Source organism: Papaver somniferum, chromosome 9 (genome assembly GCF_003573695.1).
Source record: "Papaver somniferum cultivar HN1 chromosome 9, ASM357369v1, whole genome shotgun sequence".
NCBI classification, from domain to species: Eukaryota; Viridiplantae; Streptophyta; class Magnoliopsida; order Ranunculales; family Papaveraceae; genus Papaver; species Papaver somniferum.
This window is the reverse complement of record NC_039366.1, coordinates 28,263,660-28,288,392: the sequence shown is the minus strand read 5'-3', so window position 1 is coordinate 28,288,392 and position 24,733 is coordinate 28,263,660. Positions and strand designations below refer to the sequence as shown.

The window sequence follows — 24,733 nt, the reverse complement described above, 5'->3', positions numbered from 1 at the left end:
CTTTTTCTTTAATAAGCTCACCATTTTTCTTACAGACTATGCCTCGCGGAAATCTCTTATAGGATCACTGATATATTCTTAACTTTTGCATATTTCTGTTGCAGGGAAATGTTGCAGGGAAATGAAGATGATCTTTGAAATATCTGCACTTAAGCTGGGGATGTTCGCATTCCGTGTCCAACGTGATTCATATGTCTACTCCCAATTGATATGTGTTAGTATTTCTATATCTAATCTGTAGTGATCCCAGAGGCATCTGTGATTAGAGATGAAAATACTAACCCTATTTCAGTTAGAAAGACATAAACGAACAGGTGGTGTGCGGTATTGTTCGCCGGTGATGTTCTTTTTTTCTTCCTTGCAGAGATTGATGTGGCTAAGTCATGCTCTTGAATCTCAGATTATGGTAGGTAGTTCCCATGTATGTGTGTTTTATCCTGAATAAGCATATATCAAATAAAAGAGGTGTACTCTGTTTTTTTGCTCTGTTTTTTTTTTCAATTTTTGTTTTTCCAGAGGAAGGAGTGGAAGAAGCATAAGAAGTTGGAACTATGTTTTTTTTTTTGTAGTACTTTGTTTTTTTTGTAGTACTCTGTTGTGGTAGTAGTACTCTGATTTTTGTACCACTCTGTTTTTTTTGTAGTACTCTGTTTTTGGTAGTAGTAGTACTCTGTTTTTTTTCCAACCTTTACTAACCCAACGCTGTAAACATTTGTAGAAGATATGGACATATTTGTCTCTTCGGGTTAATAAATAAAAAAGATTCTGGATGAAATATCCATTTTGGCTAAATGAACAATATTTTTCTATTTTTTAGTTATATAAACAATATCTAAACCTAAAAATATATTTCACCGAGAATTTGTTGCAATTGTTCTTTTTGACCAGTTTTGTGCATCAAAATCCCACATAACTAGCATGTACCCTTAGGTGACTCGTGGTCATCTCACTTATTCCCTAGACAATATAGAGTAGAAACATAAGTAAAGTAAATACATACACAAATTACATCATCACTCTACCTAAAGCCCATTAATAATGTACAAGAAAACAAGTCGGAAGGAAAGTATGGAGAAATTTAAATATGTCGTGTTAAATTACAACAAACAGATATTAAATAATTTAGATATTTAGATTTTACTCAAAAAGACAATCAAAAAAAAATATATATATATTATAACACCAGGAGACTCACCCCCACCCCCACCCCCACCTCCACCACTCCGTGACAGAACAGTGAAGAGAGTCTAGATCAAGCCAAGACAACAACCGAAAGTCATCCTCAAACACTCGTTTAAAGAACAACACATCTCTCTCTCTCTGCAACAACACAAACCCAAAATCAAAACTAAGAAGATGAGGAAGAGTAACAGTTTGATAGGAGTCATAAACTTCTTAACATTTCTACTATCAATACCAATTTTAGGAGGTGGGATATGGCTAAGTACAAGAGCAAACAACACAGACTGTATGAAGTTTCTACAATGGCCATTAATCATAATAGGTGTAGCAATTATGGTCGTATCGTTAGCAGGTTTTGCTGGTGCTTGTTATAGGAACTCATCATTACTGTGGTTTTATCTGTTCTCAATGTTTTTTGTTATAGCTGCTCTGATTGGATTCATAGTGTTTGCTTATGTTGTTACTGATAAAGGGGCAGGTAGAAGGATGATGAATAGAGCTTATCTTGATTATTATTTGCCTGATTACTCTGGTTGGTTGGAAGAAAGGGTTTCGGAAGGTGGTAATTGGTATAAAATTGCTTCTTGTATTAGAGATTCTAGAGTTTGTGGTAAGATGGGTAGGACTTATGGTGGTGTCCCTGAATCTGCTGATATGTTCTACTCCAGAAGACTCTCTCCTATTGAGGTATCATTTCTCATCTTTTTTTTTTTCTTGGTTTTGGGTTTGGATATTTGAGGTCAAAAAGGGTTTTCCCATCTTGATTCAAAGAAAAACTTAAAATTTGTTTATGGGTTTTGATTTGGTTGAAGTTCTTAGATGCTTGCTCAAAGGTTTTTTGTGGGTTCTTGTTGTTTAGTTGAAATCTGTAGTTGTTGAGCTGATTAGATCATGAATCTTGACATTATTAGTACTCTTTTTAGTTGTTCTTAGCTAATTACTATGCTGCTTTCCAGCAGAGAGCCTAATAATTGATCCCAAATTTGTGATTTTTTTTTCTTCTCATCTTTTTTGTCATATTCTTATAATTCATTTAATTTGGCATCAATAAGCAAAAATTAGTGCAAACCCTGAGAAAGGCAGATAGATTAAATTAGTACTAATTAATGTTATCAACCTTGTTGATGCTAAAACTATGTCATGGGATTCAATTGTTGGATTGAATTGCTGAATGGTTTGTTTTCTACGATTTTTCAGTCTGGTTGCTGCAAACCGCCGACGGAGTGCGGTTACTTATACATAAACGAGACGTTATGGAACGTTGGAGGAGGAGTAGGAGGTACATCCCTTGATTGTTCGATATGGAACAATGACCAAGCACAATTATGTTACATGTGTGGATCATGTAAAGCTGGTGTTTTAGCAAGTCTAAGGAAGAGTTGGAGGAAAGTTTCAGTGATCAACATTGTTGCGCTTATTATCCTCGTTATCGTCTATGTAATTGGCTGCGCTGCGTTTAGAAACAACCGGAGATATGATAACGATGAAGGTTATGGTGAAGCTAGAATGACTAAAGCTCAACCAAGTAGGCTTCATTTTTAGTTCAGGTAGTTTACATTCCAAGTTGAAACTTTAGTTCTGAATTAGTAGTATGTATTTTGCTTAAAGATTGAAAGATGTTTAAAAGACTCCTTTGTTGTATTTAATTGTGAGTTTTATTTTGTACTTTGCAAATGATGATTATTCATTAGTATAAATCAGGTTAAAGTTCAAGTTCTTTTTGAGTTCCAAGATTTTTTTATAATGGTCAATGGAGTGTAAGAGGCTTTTTATGCTGAAGCTTTTGTTATCGCGTGTGCCTTGTTAAAAGGTGCAATGTTTCTTCTCAAAGAAACAACAGGCATGCTAAATTTGTACCCTAAAGGGCCTAAAATGCTGTTCATGCACGTGCACACTCCCGCCGAGGAAGGCGAAAGTGGTTTTCTAGGAGCACCGCCATTCCAGCAGCGTTGAACTGAGGGTTCAATACCCGGCAATCCATCCGCCCACAGCTGGTTGCTCTGCCAGACGCTGTTTCTAGTTTTAAATGAATTTAGTTGGAGGATAATGCAGAGCTCAACTTCAAATCATTAAAGTATTTGCATGTTTTGTAACAAGGTCAGGGATTAATGATCAATTGTTTAGTTCATGAATTTGGATTTTGGTCGGTCGCTTTAGAGAAGTTGGTGCTAATAATAACAATAATTAAAGTTGATCAAGAGCTAACTGCTAAATCAGAACATGGATAAGGTAATATGAAATTAAACAGAGCCAGATCCAAATATTATCACTAATTCGATCCAAAGTCGTATTGTTTTCCTGCGAAAACCCTGTCAATATGTAAGGTCTGCAGCCGGACATAATACATCTAAATTTAAAGTTTTGGGCTAGTTTCAGTTATGTTCCAGCTTATGCAGGAGACAGATGTACTGAAGCCTGGCGGCCGCTATTCTGCTAATGTGTTGTAAAATACCCAGTTCAAGCTTACCAGTAAGTAGGCCTTGACAGAGAATTACAAATTAATAAACTCAGATTGAAAATAGAGCAGAGAGGTGATAATTCAGACAACAAAATATGAGACAGGAATATGTATGAGGAATAAATTCTATGGTAGAAGGAAAACTAATTTCATTTCATATAGGTTAAGGAAGATTTGTTGGTTTCAATCAAATACACGTGTATCGTAATGGTAATGATCTTCTAGAGATAAATAGTTCATACAAACTATACACGATCTTCTTTCCTATGATGTATCTAAATTGGAAATATCTACTCATTCCAAATATACAGAAAAAGTTCAAAAATGTTTTATGATTGTTGAACTGAGTAGTGAGAAATTAACAGGTCTAACCAACCCGTTCTTGTTTATCGAAGTTGTACCTCTCCGGATGTATATAAACAGAGCCTTGAGCTATAGTGTTGATTGCGGTAATGAGATCTGTTTGTTAATGCCCTAAAGCTAGCTTAGTTGCTTCATATTCTTGTCACTGTCATTTAAGTCGAGACCTTGTGTGTCGTCCACTGAAGCTACCTTCCCCAGTTTCTGTATTGACACGACATGGATATGTAAGCATGTATTTCAAGCGTTCAAAAAATGTTTAAGCTCGATAGTAACCCAATTTTGTCGTTCAATTTGAGTAGAACTGTCATACCTCATTCAGTGACGAATCACTTTGTTTTTCAAGTTCTCGTATTTGCTCCATTGTCATCCCATACCAATCATCAATCCAAGCAAAGCAGTTCCTATGGCTTTCCAGAAAGAGTGCCCTTTCAGCCTGTAACGGGAGAATCAACATATCAGGAATTTCCTAACGAACGGAGCTTAAAGAATAAAACATCTTCATGGCTCTCCTTTGAGCATTGTGCAATGCTTGAACATTATACAGATAGTAAATACTTTTTTATGGTACAAATCCAACAAACTCGTAAGGATTGTTTGGTATGCAATTGATTTAAGCAGTTTTATTTTTCGCGAAAATATAAGTGAAGAACTATGGTGCAAGAAAATTTAACACATACGGAAAGTAAAGCTTGTTCCAGTCGATACCCAAAACCCCAGTATGGAGCATCTACCGTCACCAGTTTATATGCTGTCATTACTGGTTCACACAGATCCTGCACAGTATGTAAACCTTCAACAATAATGCATAATCTGGTGCAACTGAAGGTTTGATATGATACAGTAGTAAAAAGAAAAGCATAAAAGTTCCATGGTAAGGTAGACAAAACCTGCCATCCCTCCAATAGCGGACCGCGGTTTGTCCTCGATGATTTGAATTTGCTCAAATCCACAGGGCTGGTACCAATAGCATAGCTCCAATAATCCGTCACAGTTGAAGCTATATCAATAATCACTACTTCCCTGGTCGCTAGCTGTTCTTTGCTTAAACCATGCACCTAAATAGTCAACAATTTCAGTTAAAACAAACCAAATCGAATCACCATCATGGAAGAAGATGAACGAATTTGCAAAACACAAACTTCAAAGCAACTTACATTTTCTGAGTTCCCATTGTCAGCCTTATGAATAGTTTCAATGGATAAGTTGAATCTCTCGAAGTACGGGCACTGCAAATTTATTTGTCTCATGTAAGTTGCAATGGTAACAATAATACATAACTGGAGTGTAAAGGATAAACTAATTTACTTAACGATAGACTAGGAAACTTCATAAACATAAAGAGCAGTGGCACAATACCTTAATCACTGCATGATTTGACCCCCATTATTCATGAAAAAAGTAAAGCAAAATAATCAGTACAGGCATACACAAATAAGCAAATTTTATAAATCTGAGCAATAAGTAATCGATAATTCTAATGAGGACCTGTTTTACATCTTGGATAAGCATTCCAAGCTTCTTCCTGCATGAGGAGAGCATCTGCGGGTGCAAAAGTAGTGAGCCAAGTAGGAATTTTGCTGCATAGAATAAAGAACAATAGAAGAGCTAATAGGTTATAATCAAGTGCTCCTAAAAACCTCAACCATTAAGGAAAATGAATTGATTTTTACAAAAAGATTACTATTCGATGACGGGATTTTCCAACTATTCTATCACATCCCTCTCACACATTAGTAAGTTATTATTAGACTTATTTCCTCCATTACATATTCACATCACTAGATTTGTTTTGTGCATCATAGGTTAATGAATGGTGAACTGAAGTTACATAAAAATCTTAACCCTCTAAGCCATAACCCCAAACTGGGTAGTAATTGATCTTGTTGCCCTATTCTTGGGTCTATGATCCCCTTATAGTCTAAACTGTCCTAATATTCTTTCAAGTATACCTCTAGAATGGACTTTTATTTTAAAAACAACACCCCCCCACAAACGGGTCATTGACATGCATCACAATTCCATTCAAAACTAGATATTTGAACTAAGTAACACCGAATATGGAATTACCTCTGCAAGTGATACACTTTAGATGTGTACTGACCCTTCCCAAACACATCATCTTTAAATGGTCTGTTTTCTAACACCTCCACACCTTCATTATTCGACGTACTTTGCTGTTGCATCTTCATTACCATATACATCTGGGCTACCTGATACTGCAAATGAGCATAAACAAAATAGTTCAGCATTCGTGTAAGACACTCCGTATTCATAACTCAAATCAATATCAATCCTAATTATCAACTTAATACCAAAAACCCAAATAGTTGCCTTACCTCATCAAGCGACATAGGCATGACAATCCGACTTTTTCGTTCAAAAAACCCAAGTCAAGGAAACACATAATTTCAAAGTCCTAAGAGCAAAGTTGAATAAATTCATCTACAAGATTGGTTTTCAGACTAGAAATCTTCTTTTAAGCAATTCGTCGAGCACCTTGCATGCCCTCTATTTACTCTCTCTATAATTCACTAGTCATGGCTAAATTCAGTTCATTAGTCATGGCTAAATTCAGTTCATTAAACATGTAATTTCATCTATTTTTAACAAAACCAGAGCATACTTACAAATAAATTGCCTAAACATAATATAAACAAATTAACTTGAAGAAAATAAAAAAGGATACAATTCTCTGAGTTGAACCATATTGAGAAGATTGAAGCTGCTGTTGGTGACTGATTCTCAGTATCTTGCAAATATAAATGGGAAATGAAAATTTGGGGTTTATAATGGATAGAGTAGAGATTTGGTGATGAAGAAAACAGAGAGAATCAAGAACAGCTATAGAGAATGAATTTGCGCTGGTAACCACGTCCACTAACTCAAATTATGACTCCCACTCCAGCTCAATTTAGCTTTTGTATTTTTTAATTATGTAAACGAAAGAGTCTGAACTTTACAACGGAACGGTCTGGATCCTGACACGAAATATGATATTTCGTTGACGTTACCGATTTTTGTTTCTTTCTTTTAACCGCGTTGGCGGCCGACTCTCTAACAATGGAGTTGGACTCTTCTTCTTTCAACTTTGCATATTTGTCTAAAACTGACCTATTCAATTGCGTTGTCAATCATCATGACTTCATACGTTTTATTGATGGTCAGGGTGTAGGTTTTTAAATCGTGAATCGTTTTTCGCTTTTTTTAGAATCGAATCGTATATTGAATTCTGAATCGAAAATTTATAATCAATCTTTAATATTCTAAAAAATAATTTACGTATAAATATATATTACTTATTTTTTAATACCTCTAAAAAATCTTAAAATCTTAATATATACCATTTATTCATAGTCAATTCTAAACTAATCTAGTTATCTATATGGCATTAAGAATTATCTACTGTTTCCCATGTAAGATCTAATAGTGAGCTCTGATACCAACTTGTCACACCCCTAATCTTAAATATGTTTAGCCAATAGGATTATAGCCTAAACCGGAAGTAACAACATCTAGATCATCGGTCTTAAGGAACATAATTACATAAAGAAAAACAAAACTAATTCCCAAGCACTCTGATACTTTATATATGAACCTCCCAAAAGATTTTAATATATATGTGTATTGTTTTACAAACAATAAGAATTCATATATCTGAAAGATACAAAAAACGTTCTTAATCGGCTATCAGTTTAACTTCGGAAGCGGATGTCTTCAAGCACACCATCTCTTCGGAAGACTGAAACTAAAGTGGGAACGAGTGAGCACATCATTCCCAAAGGGTGCCAATGGAAACATATAACTTTCAAGTAATCACTAACATGCTTCACAGTTCTAGAATAACAACAATTGAAATAAAGAGTAATGAATCTAAGTACTCAACGATTCATACAACAAGAAGTAAGTGTCACTCTAACCTCGCCAAACTCATTGGAGAAGATGACGCGAAAGCAACCCTAATCAATAGTAATAACATCGTCCACACAGAGTGCCCATAGAAACCATGGTTCAGAATATTACCATCAAGATCAGAAAGTCAGACAAACAAGTACAATATGAAGACGAGTGATTTCCCTCAAATAAAATAGTATATATAATATCATAACGGATGAATTACCGCCCTACTAAGATACTATTCAAACGGATGAGTTACCGCCCTACTATATTAATAAGTAGTAATATTAAAACGGATGAATTACCGCCCTACTAATGAAATAGATATAATAACATTTAAACGGATGAATTACTTCCCTACTAAATAATATTGTCGACGAGATGAATTACAACCTTACTTAACTTAGCCAAAAGCCGCGGGGAAACACAGACACTCCTCGCAGGGAAATCTCACAATGCATATCACACACAAGACATCGTGCCAAACATCTTACATATTGATACAACATATACATCATACTCATAGATACAGGAATGGTACATAACAGTATATGCAATCATGCACTCAGAAAGTAAAGTCTCATCAGTATATATCTTTGATTATGATCACCAATAGGCAAGTTGGTACAGTGGTAGAGCATAGATTCCTACAGGCCAGATGCCTCGGGTTCGATTCTCGATTAACTGTCGGAACTCATAATTTCACCCCCAACTTGGTCAAACTCGTAATTTTACCCCATTTACTTTGCCCAACTTGGCCAAATTCATAATTTCACCCCCAACTTTAAGGGGGTGAAAGGCCAATCAAGATCGGATATAGCTGGTTTTCCGCGAAATCTATTTCAGGTCAAACTCGTAAGTTCACCCCATTTAGTCTGCCCAACTTGGTCCAACTCGTAAGTCAGCGGGAAATAACACGATTTTTAGTTTCACCCCCAACTTGGTCAAACTCGTAATTTCACCCCGTTTACTGTGCCCAACTTGGTCAAACTCATAAGTCAACGTGAAATAATACGATTCTTAATTTCACCCCCAACTTGGTCAAACTCGTAATTTCACCCCATTTACTATGCCCAACTTGGTCAAACTCGTAAGTCAACGGGAAATAACATGATTCTTAATTTCACCCCCAACTTGGTCAAACTCGTAATTTCACCCCACTTACTCTGCCCAACTTGGCCAAACTCATAATTTCACCCCAAACTTGGTCAAACTCGTAATTTAACCCCATTTAGTCTGCCCAACTTGGTCAAACTCGTAAGTCAACGGGCAATAACACGATTCTTAATTTGACCCCCAACTTGGTCAAACTCGTAATTTCACCCCATTTACTATGCCCAACTTGGTCAAAATCGTAAGTCAACGAGAAATAACACGATTCTTAATAGAAACATTTTGAGTGAACGATTCAAATCGTTTTGGTGTTAACGTGTTGTTTGAGCCGAATCGGACAATTCACTGTAATATGACTCCCAAGCAAACAAGGATGCTACAGACATACGAATAAATTTTTTATGGGGGCAATATTTGATGAGGGTGTTGTCCCTTAAGTTAATGGTGTCTAACAAATTAATTCCGTTGATTATTTTAGGGAAGGGCATTTGCGGCCAGCCTCAATTTATGCCTCTTCTTCTACTCCAAATATCTTCACGACATTTCTCTAAATATCTTCACGACATAGTATTGATTCCAAACCATACCTCAGCTTAAAATAAAGTCGTCCTTATTTTTCTTCTCTTGTTGTTCATTTTGATTCCAAACCATATCTCGACTTAAATTTAGAAGAAACCTATTATAGGGATCTAAGGTTTGAGTTTTGAGGGCTCCTAAAGATTCTAGTGTTCTAAAAGATGATAAAGGTGGACCTAAACCATATTCAAATATACTAAAATACCCTTCATCCCTTAAATACCTAAACCTAAACAAATAAACCAAAATCAGTTTGATTATATTCCTTCACCTCCATCGCCTCTCACCCTCTTCTTCTCCTCCGTCGCTCTTCATCACTTCTTTTTCCATTAATAATCGATTATCAAAATTATTCATCGTCGATTAAAACCGCTATAAAGATTATGAGACGTACTGATAATCCTAAGACAAACAAGAATTGAAAACCAGTTAATCTATCACATGCAAGACCAAATGCTCAATCCGATGAAGATGATGAATTGAACAATCAAGGAGTTGAAACACTCTTAATCCACCCGAAATGACTTCAATAATGTAAAAATCAAAAACCCATCTTATTTCATTGGCTTTTATTGCATGAATAGGCAGATTCGATTGAATTAGGGTTTTCAAAAAACTGTTCTATAAGTGACCTACGGTTTGGAGTTCTTATTTTTCATACCGTAGGCATTGCGTACGGTTTGAAATCTTCAAACTACCAAACCGTATCTTTAAATGCTAATCATTTGGTTTGGTTTTGAAACCGTAGGTCAATTTAAGATTCCCCACCGTAGGTTCAGTTTCAATACCGTATGTTCATCTGCGTCAGTGTACGGTGTGGTTTTAAAACCGTAGGTAAAATCACCTAGATTCCCCACCGTATATGGATAATTCCACACCGTAGTGGTAACTGAGTTTCTATACGGTTTGGTTTTCAAACCGTTCCTGTATTTTGAAAAAAAAATCCTCACCGTAGGTTGTATGTTTGATTTCCAAACCGTATGTGTGATTTGTGAAGGAATGAAATAATACAATTTGCAGGTATCGTTTAATTTGTTATCACTGCTTTTGGTTAGTACTTGGGCTAAGCACTAATCTATTTACGAATAATATAATGAAATAATAGTTTGCACAACTTTGTGTGTATCCTATATGCTTGTAAAATCAGTGGTTGCCAATTTTTCAAAACACAACTTTATAATCTGCTTAGAAGTAACATTTCTAAATGTTGACAAAATGAATCGGAAATTAGGAATATTTCATGTTACTCTGCTCTTTGTAACTGTTTGTATCCCAATTTTTCGATTTTTTCGGCTTTGTTTACTTCATAATTTGAGCTAAACATTGTGCTAAACATAATTGATGACATATTTTAAGAGTCGACAACCAATAGATAAGAAGGGAAAGAAGAAGGGAAAGAAGAAGAGAACGCAAGAAGTAACACCAAGTCATGAGCGGACTCTAACCCCTTGTAACAAGATTCAGTTGGGTTCTCAACAAAGGAACTAAGGTGTCGTCATTGGTCAACCTAGACAAGAGAATACTGACCGTTCACCTCTGATTTGTGAACAACCAACTCTAGAGATAGCTGAGATTCAAGAAGAAGGTAAAAGTGTTGGTCCTTCAGTTACTCAAACTGCAAACAACGGAAAGGATAGAAAGAAGTATGCACCTCCACCTTCTGCAAAACAAGTAATCGAATCTATGAAGTTGTTTCCACAGAAGGAGGGTAACACTGATTGAGGTAATCCTATATATGGAGGCAATGTCATATTTAGTTATAAGACCTCATGGGATGCAAGAGTTTGTGTTGTACATGTAAAAATATTTCCTTATTGATTGGATATTAAACTAGAAAAACAATGATTAGTAGATGACAAATGAAAATTTTATAACATACATAGGACCGACATTACATGTTCTAGATTATATCTTATACCCAGTGTGCAGTTCCTGCTAGTTTAATAAATTTCTTATGCTACTTGGTACACTTCAAGAGAAAAACAATTATTTGCATTGCTGGTATCTTGGATGCTCAACTCTGAAATAATCATTTTGGACAGTTTTGAACTGCTTGTTAGCAAATTTAAGAGTTCCTTTTGATATGTTATTTAGTGACCTTATATTTTGTAAGATTTTTGTAGGATCAGACAACAGGGGTCCCTAAACTGAAGCGTCAAACGATCCTTTTTTGGTCGTTGGATAAATGTGAAAGGGTTATAGACTTGGTAAAAGCTTCAGGGTTATGACCTGCAATTGAGTATGGGAAAAAGGACTTTGATATTGTTAATTTTTTCGGATTTAGGGAAAGATTTTGGGCCGAAACAACCACTTTTCACCTTCCGTTCGGCGAGATGACTATCACCCCCAGACGATGTTTTTCAAATTACCAGGCTCCCTGTGGAAGGTAAAAAAAAAAGATGTCTTTGAGGGTTTTGAAAACCAAATGTCATTTGAAAAGCTTTATGAATTAGCCTTTGAGTGTCTTGGATGAACCAAGTCTATGGTCGAAAAAGAGTTCCGGTCTTCTGCTGGAACCAAACAATCACAAAAGAGGGACAAAAAGGACGGAGAAGGACAATCAACTAACATGATGAGAAAGATTAAATTGAAGATTTTAAGGGAAAAGTTTGAAGGATCTTTGGAGAAGGATAAAAAAGGAATGATGGACAAAGCAATTATTAGACATACATCTATAGCTTATTTGTTATATGCTCTTGGAGACATTATTTTCCCCGATCTTACGGGTAATAAGGTCAATGCTTGGTATCTACAGTTGTTGAAGACACTCTCTTCTGATGACATGACTAATGACGTGCCACGGTACTCATGGGCCACTGCCACCCTTGCTTACCTATTTGAATCTCTTGGTAAAGCTTCTAGGTGGAATTGCTTCCAAGTTTCAGAAAATGTTTGTATTGTCCAGGTGTTCATTTTATTTTATTTTTATTATTTAAAGTCTTAACACGAGAAATTATAATCCAACATAAATGAAATAAATCCATGTCAAACAACTAAATAATCCATAACTTAGCACTAATACAAATCGATAACCTAACAACCAAGTCACACTCCCTAACGATAACTTTTAGCACCTCGACCACCACGACCACCTCGACCACGTCCACCTTTTGGTTGAGCTCTAGTTTCAACATCCTTTTGAAATTCATCAGGAGTAGAAGAAGAATCACCTCGCTAGCTACCAGATCCACTGGAAGAAGCTTCGCTAGATGAAGACATGTTCCTCTTGGTACCACTTGGTTAGGCATCATCACTTGAAGCACTTGAATCCTCAAAGAGAACTTCTTTACCAGGGTGAGGTATGTGTTTAACTTGGCTTCACAATTTCTTCATTTGTGGAACCGTCATCTTTTGGTTAGTAATATTGACTTGAACTGTACTCCGAAGATCTGAAGAATGTGAAGAAGTAACGAACTACAACGACGACATCATCCTTCCACTTGTGGTTAGTAATATTGACTTGAACTGTTTCATTCCTAATGTATCTTTCAAGTTGTGCTATATTGAAAACATAACTGCGAAGTTGTATATACTGTACATATTATATATAATACTCTAGTGATGTGAAATGATCATAATAGTATGATCATAGTATTAAGAAATTAGACTACGAAGTATAACGCTTATCTTTTGAACTTCGTAGATATGATATCAACATAATCTTGTATATAGTGTTATGATTATGTGAATGGGTTATAGTGAAGATTTCATCCTAGAAAATAATGTTTTACATTTGTTTAAAGGAAGTACATTAATGAAATTGTTTCGTGTCGAAAGGGAAATCAATAGGATTATTGGTCCAGCTATTCATAATATTGCATATCTTTAGATGACCAATATGTGTGAGTTGGTAGATCCGATCTTAACTCAGGTTATGTATCTTGGTATAACCGATCACAATGCCTAGACTTATGATTTGATGTAACCGATCCTAAGTAATCACCATGAGATGGTATGACCAATCCTTGTAATTGGTGTGACCGATCCTAGTAATTGGTGTAACCGATCATAAGTGTTGTGTGATTGATCCTTGTAATTGGTGTAACCGATCCTAGTGTCTGGTGTGAACGATCACAAGTAGATACCATGTATAGATGGAACTGATCCTTGTAATTGCAGTAACCGATCCTAGTGACTGGTGTGACCGATTACAAGTAGGTACCATATTTAGGTATAACCGATCCTAGTGATTGGTATAACCGATCCGAACCCATGTATGTGACTTGGTACGAACGATCACAACTAACCATCGTGATTTGGTATGACCAATCACATAGTAGTCTTGGAACACTGGCAAACCAATTCTAAACTTGTTTGGAAGTGTAGTATAACCGATTCCAAGAAGCAAATCCATGTAAATATGGAATAAGGATTTACAGTGAAAAGATGTCAACATAGTTTGAACACGAGCAATAACTCTTATCATTTATTTTGTTCAAGGATATTTCTTGGTACTCAAGGTGATCCTGTGCCGAAATAAATTAAGAATCTTTTAATTAAGGTTTTTGGTTTTATATGCTTTAGTTACCAAAATTAATGCATAACTCTACATAATAAAATTTAGTAATGTGAATTTAGTGATTTTCTATTGAAAGATTTCGAAAAATATTGGACCAACATTTATTGGAATTATTAAAACCGAATTTGGGCATTCATTGCATGTCTTGAGAATATTTTCGGTTTTGGAGATTCCTTGGTGTCCAAACATCCTTGGTATAAATACCTAAGTTTGCATTTCTAGAAAACTATCCTAAGAGCCAGGCAAACTTCATTTCTTGTTGTTTCTGGTGGAGCCGTCTATTCAGAGAGGAAAATATCCTAATTAGGTGGAATCTCTTACGACCGCTCGTTTAAAGACTTATATGGGATCAAGAAGCTATACGAGTACCGTTGGTGGGAAACTAGATAATTGCACTGTTGTTAGTTTTCGATTAGATTTGATTGACTAATGATTGTTGAAACTTTGATTGCACCTAGTTTTTTTATGCTTGAGAATCTTCTCTTCTGATATAAGATTCACTCATACTAGATCAAAGTATTGACAGGATCTTTAGAACTGTTTTTAGATCTAAATAAATCTTGTGATAATCCATTGTTAACACACTCCGTTTTGTGTGTGATTGATTACAAGAGATTCATGCGGTGTTGTGCAGGTTTTCAAGATAAAAGAAAATTTGAAGACGAAGAAGATTTCTTATTAGTTTTCGTATCTTGTGGATTTAGTGCACAAATCTTAGTCGACTGGGATCTTGTTAGAGCACTTCTTGGTCGACCTCGCAAGCATTGCGATCTCAAGCTTTTTTTGTCAAGTTTAGTTTCCAAAACTATAAGTTTTAATTTCTAGCCTACTTATAGCTAAGTATCGGATTAGGAATGTAATGGATCAGAAAATCTGGACTTCAAGCAAACCGAGTTTCGACTCGCTTAGCAAGCTCCAACTCTCCGTTACGCCACTCAAGTAACCGGACCTTCAAATTTTTCTGAGCAACTCGAATTCGAATTACCTAAACTGCATTAGAAGAAAGCACACTTAGCATTTATTCTCCAATTATGAGAGATGACCGGTTGTTAAAATGAGAGAAGGACAGTTGCCAAAAATAATAGACTTATATGGCCAGTTTCCAATTCTAAAAATTCATGTGGCCAGTTGACAGATGACCAATTTTCATTTCAAGTAATTCATATGGTCAGTTGCCAATTCAAATAACTCATGTGTCCGTTGCCAGATGGCCAGTTTCCATTTCGTATAATTCATATGTCCAGTTGCCAATTCAAATAATTCATGTGGCCAGTTGCCAGGACAATTGCCAATTCCAAATAATTCATGTGGCTAGTTTCCAGACGGCCAGTTTCCATCGTTTTACGGTGACGCCATTGGCTAGTTGCCAATGGTGAAGGATGGCCAGTTGCTATCGTTCTACTGAGACGCCATTGGCCGGTTGCCAATGGTGAAGGATTGCAATCATCTCTGAATAGATGGTATAAAACTTCAAAGCAGTAACCAAGGATTCCAGATGATATGAACAACCTTGTGGAATTGTGCCGAACCGCATAGCGACTACCTACGTATCCTCTCCGTTGCTAGAAGGGATCAAGAACGACCGTAGTTCGTTTTCATTTGTTTATATAGTATGAACTACCCACACTAATTGTAACTATCCCTTACTAGATGGTACGAACAACTTTGATAAGTAGCAATCATCTCTTGCAATAGATAGTATAAACCGCCGAACATAACATCAATTATCTCTAACAACGAATAATACAATTATGCAGAAACAACTGTCCCTAACTTCTATATTTCCAACAGTACCATAATCATTATCACTATTAACAGAATAAACAATTACTGCTAGCAGAAATACATAAAATATCTCAAAGACAATCCAAATATATGTACATAAGGGAAGACATCTAAGATTCAATGAGTTCCATTTATACTATACAAACCACTTTCTAAGTAGCCTTCTCAAACAGAACCTTACTTGATATAATATTGAAATCATCAACATTCTTGTTCCGCTTTAAAAAACTGTAATTAGGTTATATAATTAATTATGCCAACTAAAGATTTTATCCAACGGATATAAAAGGTAGAGTTCACATAAAATGAAACAACTAAGTGAATCAACTAGGTGTCGATCACCACCATTATCACAAAGGAATTTATTAGGCAGACGTTTGAATCATGTTGGAAATAAAACATGAAACATAGTAAGGTATTTAACTCCACTACTAAGGTTAAAATATACACCAATCATCCAATGAACCGAACAGATCCAATGCAAATCCAAATGGATTAACACCTCCATTGACAACCAACAATACAAATTTCATTGAGTAGAGTAATTTAACTGGAAACAGGCACTGCTCAAACAATACTCTGCATAACACTATTATTTTTGAAAACTGAAAGCTTAGTCTGGCACCGAAAGAACTCCACAACTAACGGCTTAATATTATGAACTACACATTCCAGGTCCTCATAGTAACTAAGTACACCTATTAAACTAAGTGTGTCGACGTATTTACTTGTCCCTCAAATGTACCTTCCATATCAGACCCTTACTGTAACAAAAAAGATAAGCCATCACGGTGCTCAAGAGAGATATACACATGCTAGCAATCTGCTAAACAAATCACCATTTCAAAGACCCCTCAAACATTTAGAACTAAAGTGGATACTTCATCCAATCCTAATGTAATAAAAAAAGCCTTCTGATTCAAATACACAACCCATTGTCAAAGTGGAGTCAATATATTTAAATTACAACGTGTTGATGGTGGATTTTCATTTGAGGCTAAAATTGTAAAAGCCAAAATTACGCGCTGACACCCTGCAAAGGATAAGGCCATTAATAAAATGATGAATAGCTCTTCACTTCGCTAATTCATCCAGGTTGGAGCATGTAGCAACAATGTCTTATACCCTGTGAATTTATAGCGTTATCAATTAATACATGACTAGCCTTGTATTTCCTGTTCCGCTGAACTCTCATTATTAGTGCGGCATGACGACTGAGTGTTGATATCAGCAGAGTAACATGAATCTCCAAACGTTGATAATGAGGTATGCATGAAATACTCATACAGGCTACATCTCTCGATGTTTTATGCTAGCCCAATTAAACATATTTGAATCTGGACTATCCATATCAGTCTTAGAAACAATCACGTCCACACAAGTCGGCCGCACGATTTAACCAGCCTAGACGATCCTCAGCAGGAGCAGGCTATTACATTAATGACCACCAGTAATCCCACTTATTCCCTGGTCATTCGAATACCTACCATGCCTCCCAAACTACCACCGAACACCAACCTGAAGTTAGATGTCCAGACTGGTATGGAGCATCTTGGAGGAATCATACAAACAAAGGCCGCCTATGACAGTCTCAAGTTCATCACGTCCGTCCAACTTTACCGGCGTGGTTGGACGGCGTGGATCAGCCCAAAGCCGGTAGAACAAGTGCCGTGGTGTACACCGGCAGATCTTCTTCCTACATGCATGACCGACTATTCCTTAACCTGACCAGATTGTAATATACGTTTGTCCGAAGTTGTGTCAGCGTGAAGAATTGAGGGTCGCAGGAAATTCCACTAAAGGTCCCAAATTGATCACGACCATCCAATTTCACCAACTTGATTGAATGGCTTAGATCAGACCCATAGCCACCAGACAGGTATTGGCGTTCACCACCGGCCCAATGTGGGCCCCACATGGTCGGCCTCCCCAAAAGAGAAGCGTGGCTTGCCAATTCGTCCAGCCAAAGCAGCGTGGACGTGAAACCATAATTAGGGTTTGCGGCACATCACATGTGTCGCAAATCAGTCTCAACCATCCATCTTCGCATGCATAGATGGAGGGTGTAGATTTAGATTCAAAGGGCCCAGAGCATGTCAACCCAATCACCGTGGGCCCTCATACATACATGACTAATCGGTCAAGACCAACTATGGTTGGTCGTCTCGATTCGTGCTACAAATCGATCTCAACCACTCAACTTTGCAGGGAAAATTGAGTGGCTTAGATCACATCTTCACGAGACAGTAAGGTACGGACGTGTACACTGGCCTGCCGACTGCATGCCTAACTGATCGGCCAAGGCCGACCATTGTTGGTATTCTCGAAACGCGCGCCCTAAGTAGGCACGACGTGCAGTCTTCAATTCCTTTGCGGCATGGGATTTCTGTCGCAAATCAATCTCAGCCGATCCTCTTTGCCAGACAAATTGAGTAGCTTAGATCGCATCTCCATGGGACAGTGAGGTATAGACACCTACACCAGCATGCCGTTTACACGCATGCCCAATCGGCCCTGCCAAAAACGTGTCTCATGCTTGGATTCGACCAAGCTAAAGGTTGGTGTTCGAGCACCTCCTAAACCCTAATCCGACGGTCGCAGATGTGGGTTGCAAGCCATCTCGTCCGTCCAACTTCACCAGCTTGTACGGACAACCTAAGACAGGATTTAGGTGACCAGTGAGGCATCACCACGGTCACCGTCCACCACTCTTCCACACAAAGTGATCGGCCAAGTCAGGACTTACCTGTACAACCTCCAAACGATCACTCGAAGATGGGACGTGATGCTATTTTAAGATGCTTAATCCGCGACTTACTCCGTTAAGCCTTAAAACAACGATGTTTCACACATGCTGAATATATTCGATGCATTACCTGCGTAAAATACACACGATACTTCACAAGTATCGACTTCCTAAATAACTTAGTTATTTAATCTAGCATCACATGCTACTTTTTTTGGGTCCCACGATCCACACATTCAAGACATCAAACATGTCACAAACTGGGGGATACTTACAGGGGTATTGGTCTGGCGGTTTATAGCGTGCAGCGCACAACGCGCCATCACAAGAACGTGTCAGGAAGACATGAACGGTTAGTGATGATGGGAGAAGTGTGCAAGACTGATCGTGTGACACTAACACACGCAACTCCACTACTCCATCACTTCACTTTCTCCACTTCCCATGAGAGACGTGGGTTAGGCTCAATGACTTGTATAAATAGGTTCTCCTCCCTATTTCCAAGACATAACAAGACAACAGAAACCAAGTGTTGATACAACCGTATCCAAACACCAGAACTGATAACTTACATTCTGCAAGCCAGTTCAGCTTTCTGATACAAGTCATACACATCCAACACCTCCATAATATCAACACCTTCTTCGCTTCCCTCCCTAAGATCAACCTCGTCTCCTTCACTTTTTGACCGAAGCAAGTCTAGAACGGCCATTTCTTGGTTTAGGCCGAAGTTGTACAGATTGATTTCTATAATCACAAGCACTCCCGTGCAGTGAATTTGTTTAGGGTGTAGATTCATTTCTCATCCATACACCCCAAATTACCAAAACCAGCAGAAATAGTTTTCACCCATAAACAATTGGTGACCACAATGAGAGATTAATCTCTTGGTTGCAAAATTGAATTATCAATATTCATTCCAACCTTCTCAATTTTGGGGATAGATCTTGGTTTCGATTCAATCATTAACCTATTCATCTTCGGTTTTCATCTCACGATGTATCTTCACCCGCTAGATTCTTCGGAAACCATAAATGATTCAGATATCATGGGAAGTGTGGCTAGAATGCTGGAGGATGTCCTGGAAAATCAAGCTGGTATTGCTAGAAGGAAGAGCGAAACCTTCCGCCTTTTGAATGATATAACAGCTCAATTACAAGAAAGATCGACAAGCATTTACCCATACAATGCAAGAAATGATGAATCCTTATCTAAAAGTCATGCCTTTACCAGTGGAGATACAGAGAGAGAGCGCAACCACAGGGGACTCAAGAAAGACGAACAACATGGTCCAGCTGACGACAGAGACTCGAGACAACTCCATAGAAGAAAAGACTTGTCTGGCATGCCACAACGTCTGCCGGATAAAGAAAAGGAGTCTGTAGCTTACGGAGACTTGATGGAAGATTTGTATCTCAAGACTCTTACCGAAGCTCAGAATATTGCCCAATCCACAACGACCTTTCAACCAAGTGAAGAAATGCTCGAGGAAGGAGAGATCAATCAAGGAACATGTGAGTACAGAGGATGGGAGCGTTCAATTCATTCACTCAGCAGTTATATTACGACGTCTTCTGCATTCCGTCACCCGGTCAAGCGATCCGCGGATATGATGACACAATAGTCTTCCAACTCCTTCTCCGAAGCGTGCTTCACATAAAAGCCACATAGAGATGTCACGACGTCCACTAGCGCAAGAACAGATATACACAAGGTACCTGTATTTCCCGTTCCCAATGAAAAATATTTTGGAGATGTTGGAGGCGTGGGTACGAAACGGAGAGGTGGAGCTGCCTCCTGTATGGCGTCCACCGACCGATCAAGAAATAATGGATCCGAGATATTGTCATTATCACCGGTTCCTTCACTACCCTACCAGTGAATGCAACGCCTTGAAACGTATTGTTCAGAAGAAGCCTAATTCAGGAGAGTAGCTTTCCCTCTCTGAAAATTAGTGCGGACGAGTTCCTTGGAGAAGTTGCTCGGGAAGATTCAGTTTCGTGAAAATGAGGCTCCAAAGAGCAAGTAAGTTCTATCAAACAATTTTACGACAAAGATAGTTTTAGAATTTACTGGGGACTTGACATCCCACACAGAGAAAGAGATTCGATGATCAAACATCATGTTTGTTTCCTTTTCACACGATGTTTACAATTTCATGTGACATGTATAATCATTCGTAACCAAGATGAAAATTCTATTTAGAATAATCTCTTTCAGAAAATCAATTGTTCACAAAACTATCTCAAAAACCAATTCAAAATTCAACCACATATTAGTTCAAAGCCTGAAATCAAATTGTGAAAGGAAATCCTCACAATCACTCAAAAGCATCTAAAGAAAGAACACAAGTAGGCGGAACGAATCCTTCAAGGAAAGTCCTTCATCATCAACTCATCCTTCTGAGCAAGAGCACCTTTCATCCTTTGGAGTGCGGCCTGTTTCAGCTTCAACTCCTTAGAAAATTTTCAACCTCTTCTTCCTGGCGAGCAATACAGTCTGCAGAAGAAGCTTCGTCTTGCAATTTCTGAAGCTCTTGGATTTCAGAGAACCCTTTGAAGAACCAAGGAGCGTTGAAGTCGTACTGTACAGACACGTCCCGATGGCACTTCCATTCTTCAATCACCTCCTAAGAAACACTGCGACCGGTCGTGACGCTCATCCCGTGAATGGAGAATAAAGCTTCTTGGACGCGATTGACCAATGCAAGGCGACTTTTGAGCTTCGTAGTGGTATCAATGTGGCCGTGCTTCTTCCATATCACCTTGTATAACTCCTCGAACTGAGCTGAAACACTGAATCCCCCAACCAACACATGACCTGCATGAGGGGTATCAAAGGGAGGATCGAAGATATCCCCAGGAACAACAGGTTGCCTTGCCAATACTTCATCAGGAACCTTGTCAGCTGCAAGAGGCCTTTCAGAAGAAGTCACCATGACTGCCTTATCAATGGGAACCTGCTCAGGAAGATCTTTAAGGGGAGCCGTCTCAGCATTAGCAGATGTTTCCTCTCCTGCATTCCTCCGGATGTCCACTTCACTCTGAATGCTGATTTCCGTCACGACCTCATCTACAAGCTCACTAATGTTACCACTTGGGGAGGCATTCCGTTCAGTCGAGCTTGCACCATCTTTGTCATTATCTTGAAGAGGATCAGTATCACCAGACCTCTCCTTAAAAGCATCGCCAGACTTCTCATGAAGACCAGTATCGCCAGACCTCTCATTATGACTACGAGCCAGTCTTGCGAAAGCATTTTCTTTCGAGATTCCCTGATCGCCAACAAAGGACTACCTTTAGTGAAAGTTGCTCAGGAAGAACGAAACCAAGGGATCAAACATAAAGAAATTTAAAATACCTGCATATTGGTGGAATTGAGGATCACCGAACCACATGCCTGCTTCTTAGACCACACTCCTGCTTGGGGACTGCATTCGTCAGCTCTGGTTCGTTTACCTGGGAGTGGTTTCAACCGAAAATGCTCCTTCAAAACGTCAAAAGATGGTTCGCCGCGGGAATCTGTCACAACCTCCTCCGAGAATTTCTGAAAGGTTAACAATTGCTCCCTCCAAAATTCCTTATACCTGTTGGTTACCGCTGGTTTTCTTCCGATAGGCTAGAAAGGAAGAATCTGCACTGACGAAAATGTGTCAGCATTAAGAATGTCCGGGAAAAGTTCTTTTGGAGCCTTCAACGGACGAAGAAATGGAACACCCTGGTCAAATCCCATTTTCCGAGCAACCCTGTCAATATTGTACGGAGTCACAGTAAATTCTTCGTCAAATAAAGACGGGACATATCCCGGAATGCAGCTTCGCAAGTAAATGAGTTCTCCTAGATTTGCGGTTTCAGCATCAGTACGCAACACGACATCAGGAACAGTAGCAAAAGTCTTTGGCTGAACAATAGAAGGGCGGATCGGCCCCCATGGACGAAAATATATGGAGGACACATTGCCGAAGACATCAACGAGCTTCACACCGGTTTTAGGACGTCTCTTCTGCCAACGAAGTATTCTCGAACCACCATACAAACTTCTGAGTGAAGTTGCGGGAACAGGAGCATAGATTTTGAAATGTTCTCATAAAAACGCCTGAAGAAAAGAAATGTGGATATGCGACTCCACCTTCTTATACCCATTTGAAGCATGCATGTCCGTCGCTAAGGCATCCAGATGAGAATACAGTGATCCAAGAAACAAGGTACCTAGGGGAAGGACCTCACCTTTTGCCAGCCTTATAGAAAACATAACAAGGTCGCCTCTTATGGTCTTTCTTCCAGAACCGTCGTCGAATATGTCTCTAGATAACCACAAAGACAGGAATGCAATCACGCTGAGCTCGTCTTCCAACTCCTGACCGGGTTTCGGGTCTGCAGGAGACCACTCCGACACCCACCAAGTGTAAAAGCATTTCGTGTCTTTCTTTTCCTTCTCCAGATCATCGAATTCTCCAGCCTTTCGAAGTATAGCATTATAATCACGACGTTCTGCATCAGAAAGTTTATAGAAGAAGCTTCCAGCAACAGGAAGGTTCATCAATGCAGATACGCTTTCCAGAGTAATGGTCATCTCTCCCCATATACATATGGTTGTATGAGTAGAGGGACGCCACCGAGAAATGAAAGTGATCAAGCCTGCAACATCTTTCTTAACTTGAAGAGTGGCGGATGCCATGACCGCATCAAGGATTTGCGCTTTGATCAAATTAGCCTTAATACTCTTATTATTCAGCATGCGTCTCATCCATCCTTCATAAGGACCCAGCGGGGTATGACAAATCTTGAAGTCAATAGGTGAAGGTGGATACTCATTTCTCCGAATACAGAATCTCATCACAAGTGCTGAAGAAGAGGATGAATCAACTTCCATATTTTCTGAACCAGAGAGAAGGACTATCTTGTGAGAAGGATGCTTTATAATGTTCGGAAAAGACACGGTGAACAACTCATCATCCATGTTTGGCATATCTTTGAAGCTGTCAACACTCCCTGACTTGGCATCAGCATTATCCCCAGAAGACATCTTAACAGGGGCCCTTTTTTTTCATTCTATAATAAAAGGCATAGGAGTCAGTACTTGCCTGAAAATGCATGGGATGTGTAGTCACACACGACAGAACACACATTCACGTTGGAGTACACAAGGCTCGGACAATCATACAACCAAGGATGGAATTGGGTCCAAACAAGGCTGGTATTGAGCCATGTCAGCAAACGAGGCCGGTGTTGGTAAGTCCACGAAGCCGGTCGACATTACAGGGCTAATATCCCCAAGAAAGACTGATATCACGTCAGTCAAACAGGTATTGGGCCACGCAAGAAAGACTGATATCATGACAGTAGGCTGGTGTTGGGTCACGGCAAGCCGGTATTGGTTATCAAAGTCACAAGTCTGGTGTTGGGTCACGTCAAGCCGGTACAGGACCGATCAAGGTCACAAGTCTTGTATTGGATCACGTCAGCAAGCAAGACCGGTCGAGGTCACGAAACTGGTATAAGGTTGATGTTCAATCAGGCATACATAGTGGGACTCACGTTCAACCGAGCATATATGGTGAGGCCCGCATTCATTCGCACGTATTATAACACGGTTTTCTTTATTCATGGGAGTCGTGTCTACGAAATTCAAGCCAAGGATTTTTCAATCTATAACCTAAAAGCTAGGTTTTGCACGCAACAATGGAAAGGAAGCAAAAACAACATGTTCATGGATTCGCGGCTTGTTTTACTAAGAAATCCTGGCAATATCGACGGTTTTGCTAACTAATCATGATATATCTTGCAAAAAGAGTTTACCTAAGAAATTAGGGTTTGCAAAAAAAAAAAAAAAAACGTGAGAACAAGGGAGAACGGACGAAGTACCTACCTTGTACGTGTGCGGTGGCAGCGGCAAAGTCCGGCGACGACAGCAAATCCGGCAGCAGCAACGGCGACAGCGTCAGCGGGAGCGGCGGTAGGAGTCACGGACGGGAGCTGCCAAACAAAAGAAATGCATGAGAAAAGAAAAAGGGTCGGTCCCTTTTATAAGCAAACAATTGGAAGAATCCCAATAGAACAAGCATTCCTCTTGTGATTGGATTCCTCTTTTGATTCAG

General features: G+C 38.6%; 2 protein-coding genes across 2 annotated transcripts; one reads left to right on the top strand and one right to left on the bottom strand.

Annotated features, from left to right (window-relative positions):
- The first annotated feature begins 1,198 nt into the window (after positions 1 to 1,198).
- On the top strand, positions 1,199 to 2,899 carry LOC113311012 (tetraspanin-3-like). The gene is made up of 2 exons (XM_026559844.1): positions 1,199 to 1,869; positions 2,380 to 2,899. The coding sequence occupies exons 1-2, from the start codon at positions 1,357 to 1,359 to the stop codon at positions 2,722 to 2,724; spliced, it is 858 nt and encodes a 285-aa protein (XP_026415629.1). The 5' UTR covers positions 1,199 to 1,356; the 3' UTR covers positions 2,725 to 2,899.
- Positions 2,900 to 3,753: 854 nt separating this feature from the next.
- On the bottom strand, positions 3,754 to 6,959 carry LOC113308637 (phosphatidylinositol transfer protein 1-like). The gene is made up of 10 exons (XM_026557103.1): positions 6,690 to 6,959; positions 6,340 to 6,370; positions 6,071 to 6,219; positions 5,489 to 5,580; positions 5,360 to 5,367; positions 5,158 to 5,229; positions 4,891 to 5,058; positions 4,681 to 4,776; positions 4,314 to 4,436; positions 3,754 to 4,204 (listed from the first exon to the last, which is right to left on the bottom strand). The coding sequence occupies exons 1-10, from the start codon at positions 6,707 to 6,709 to the stop codon at positions 4,121 to 4,123; spliced, it is 843 nt and encodes a 280-aa protein (XP_026412888.1). The 5' UTR covers positions 6,710 to 6,959; the 3' UTR covers positions 3,754 to 4,120.
- Between the last annotated feature and the right edge of the window lie 17,774 nt (positions 6,960 to 24,733).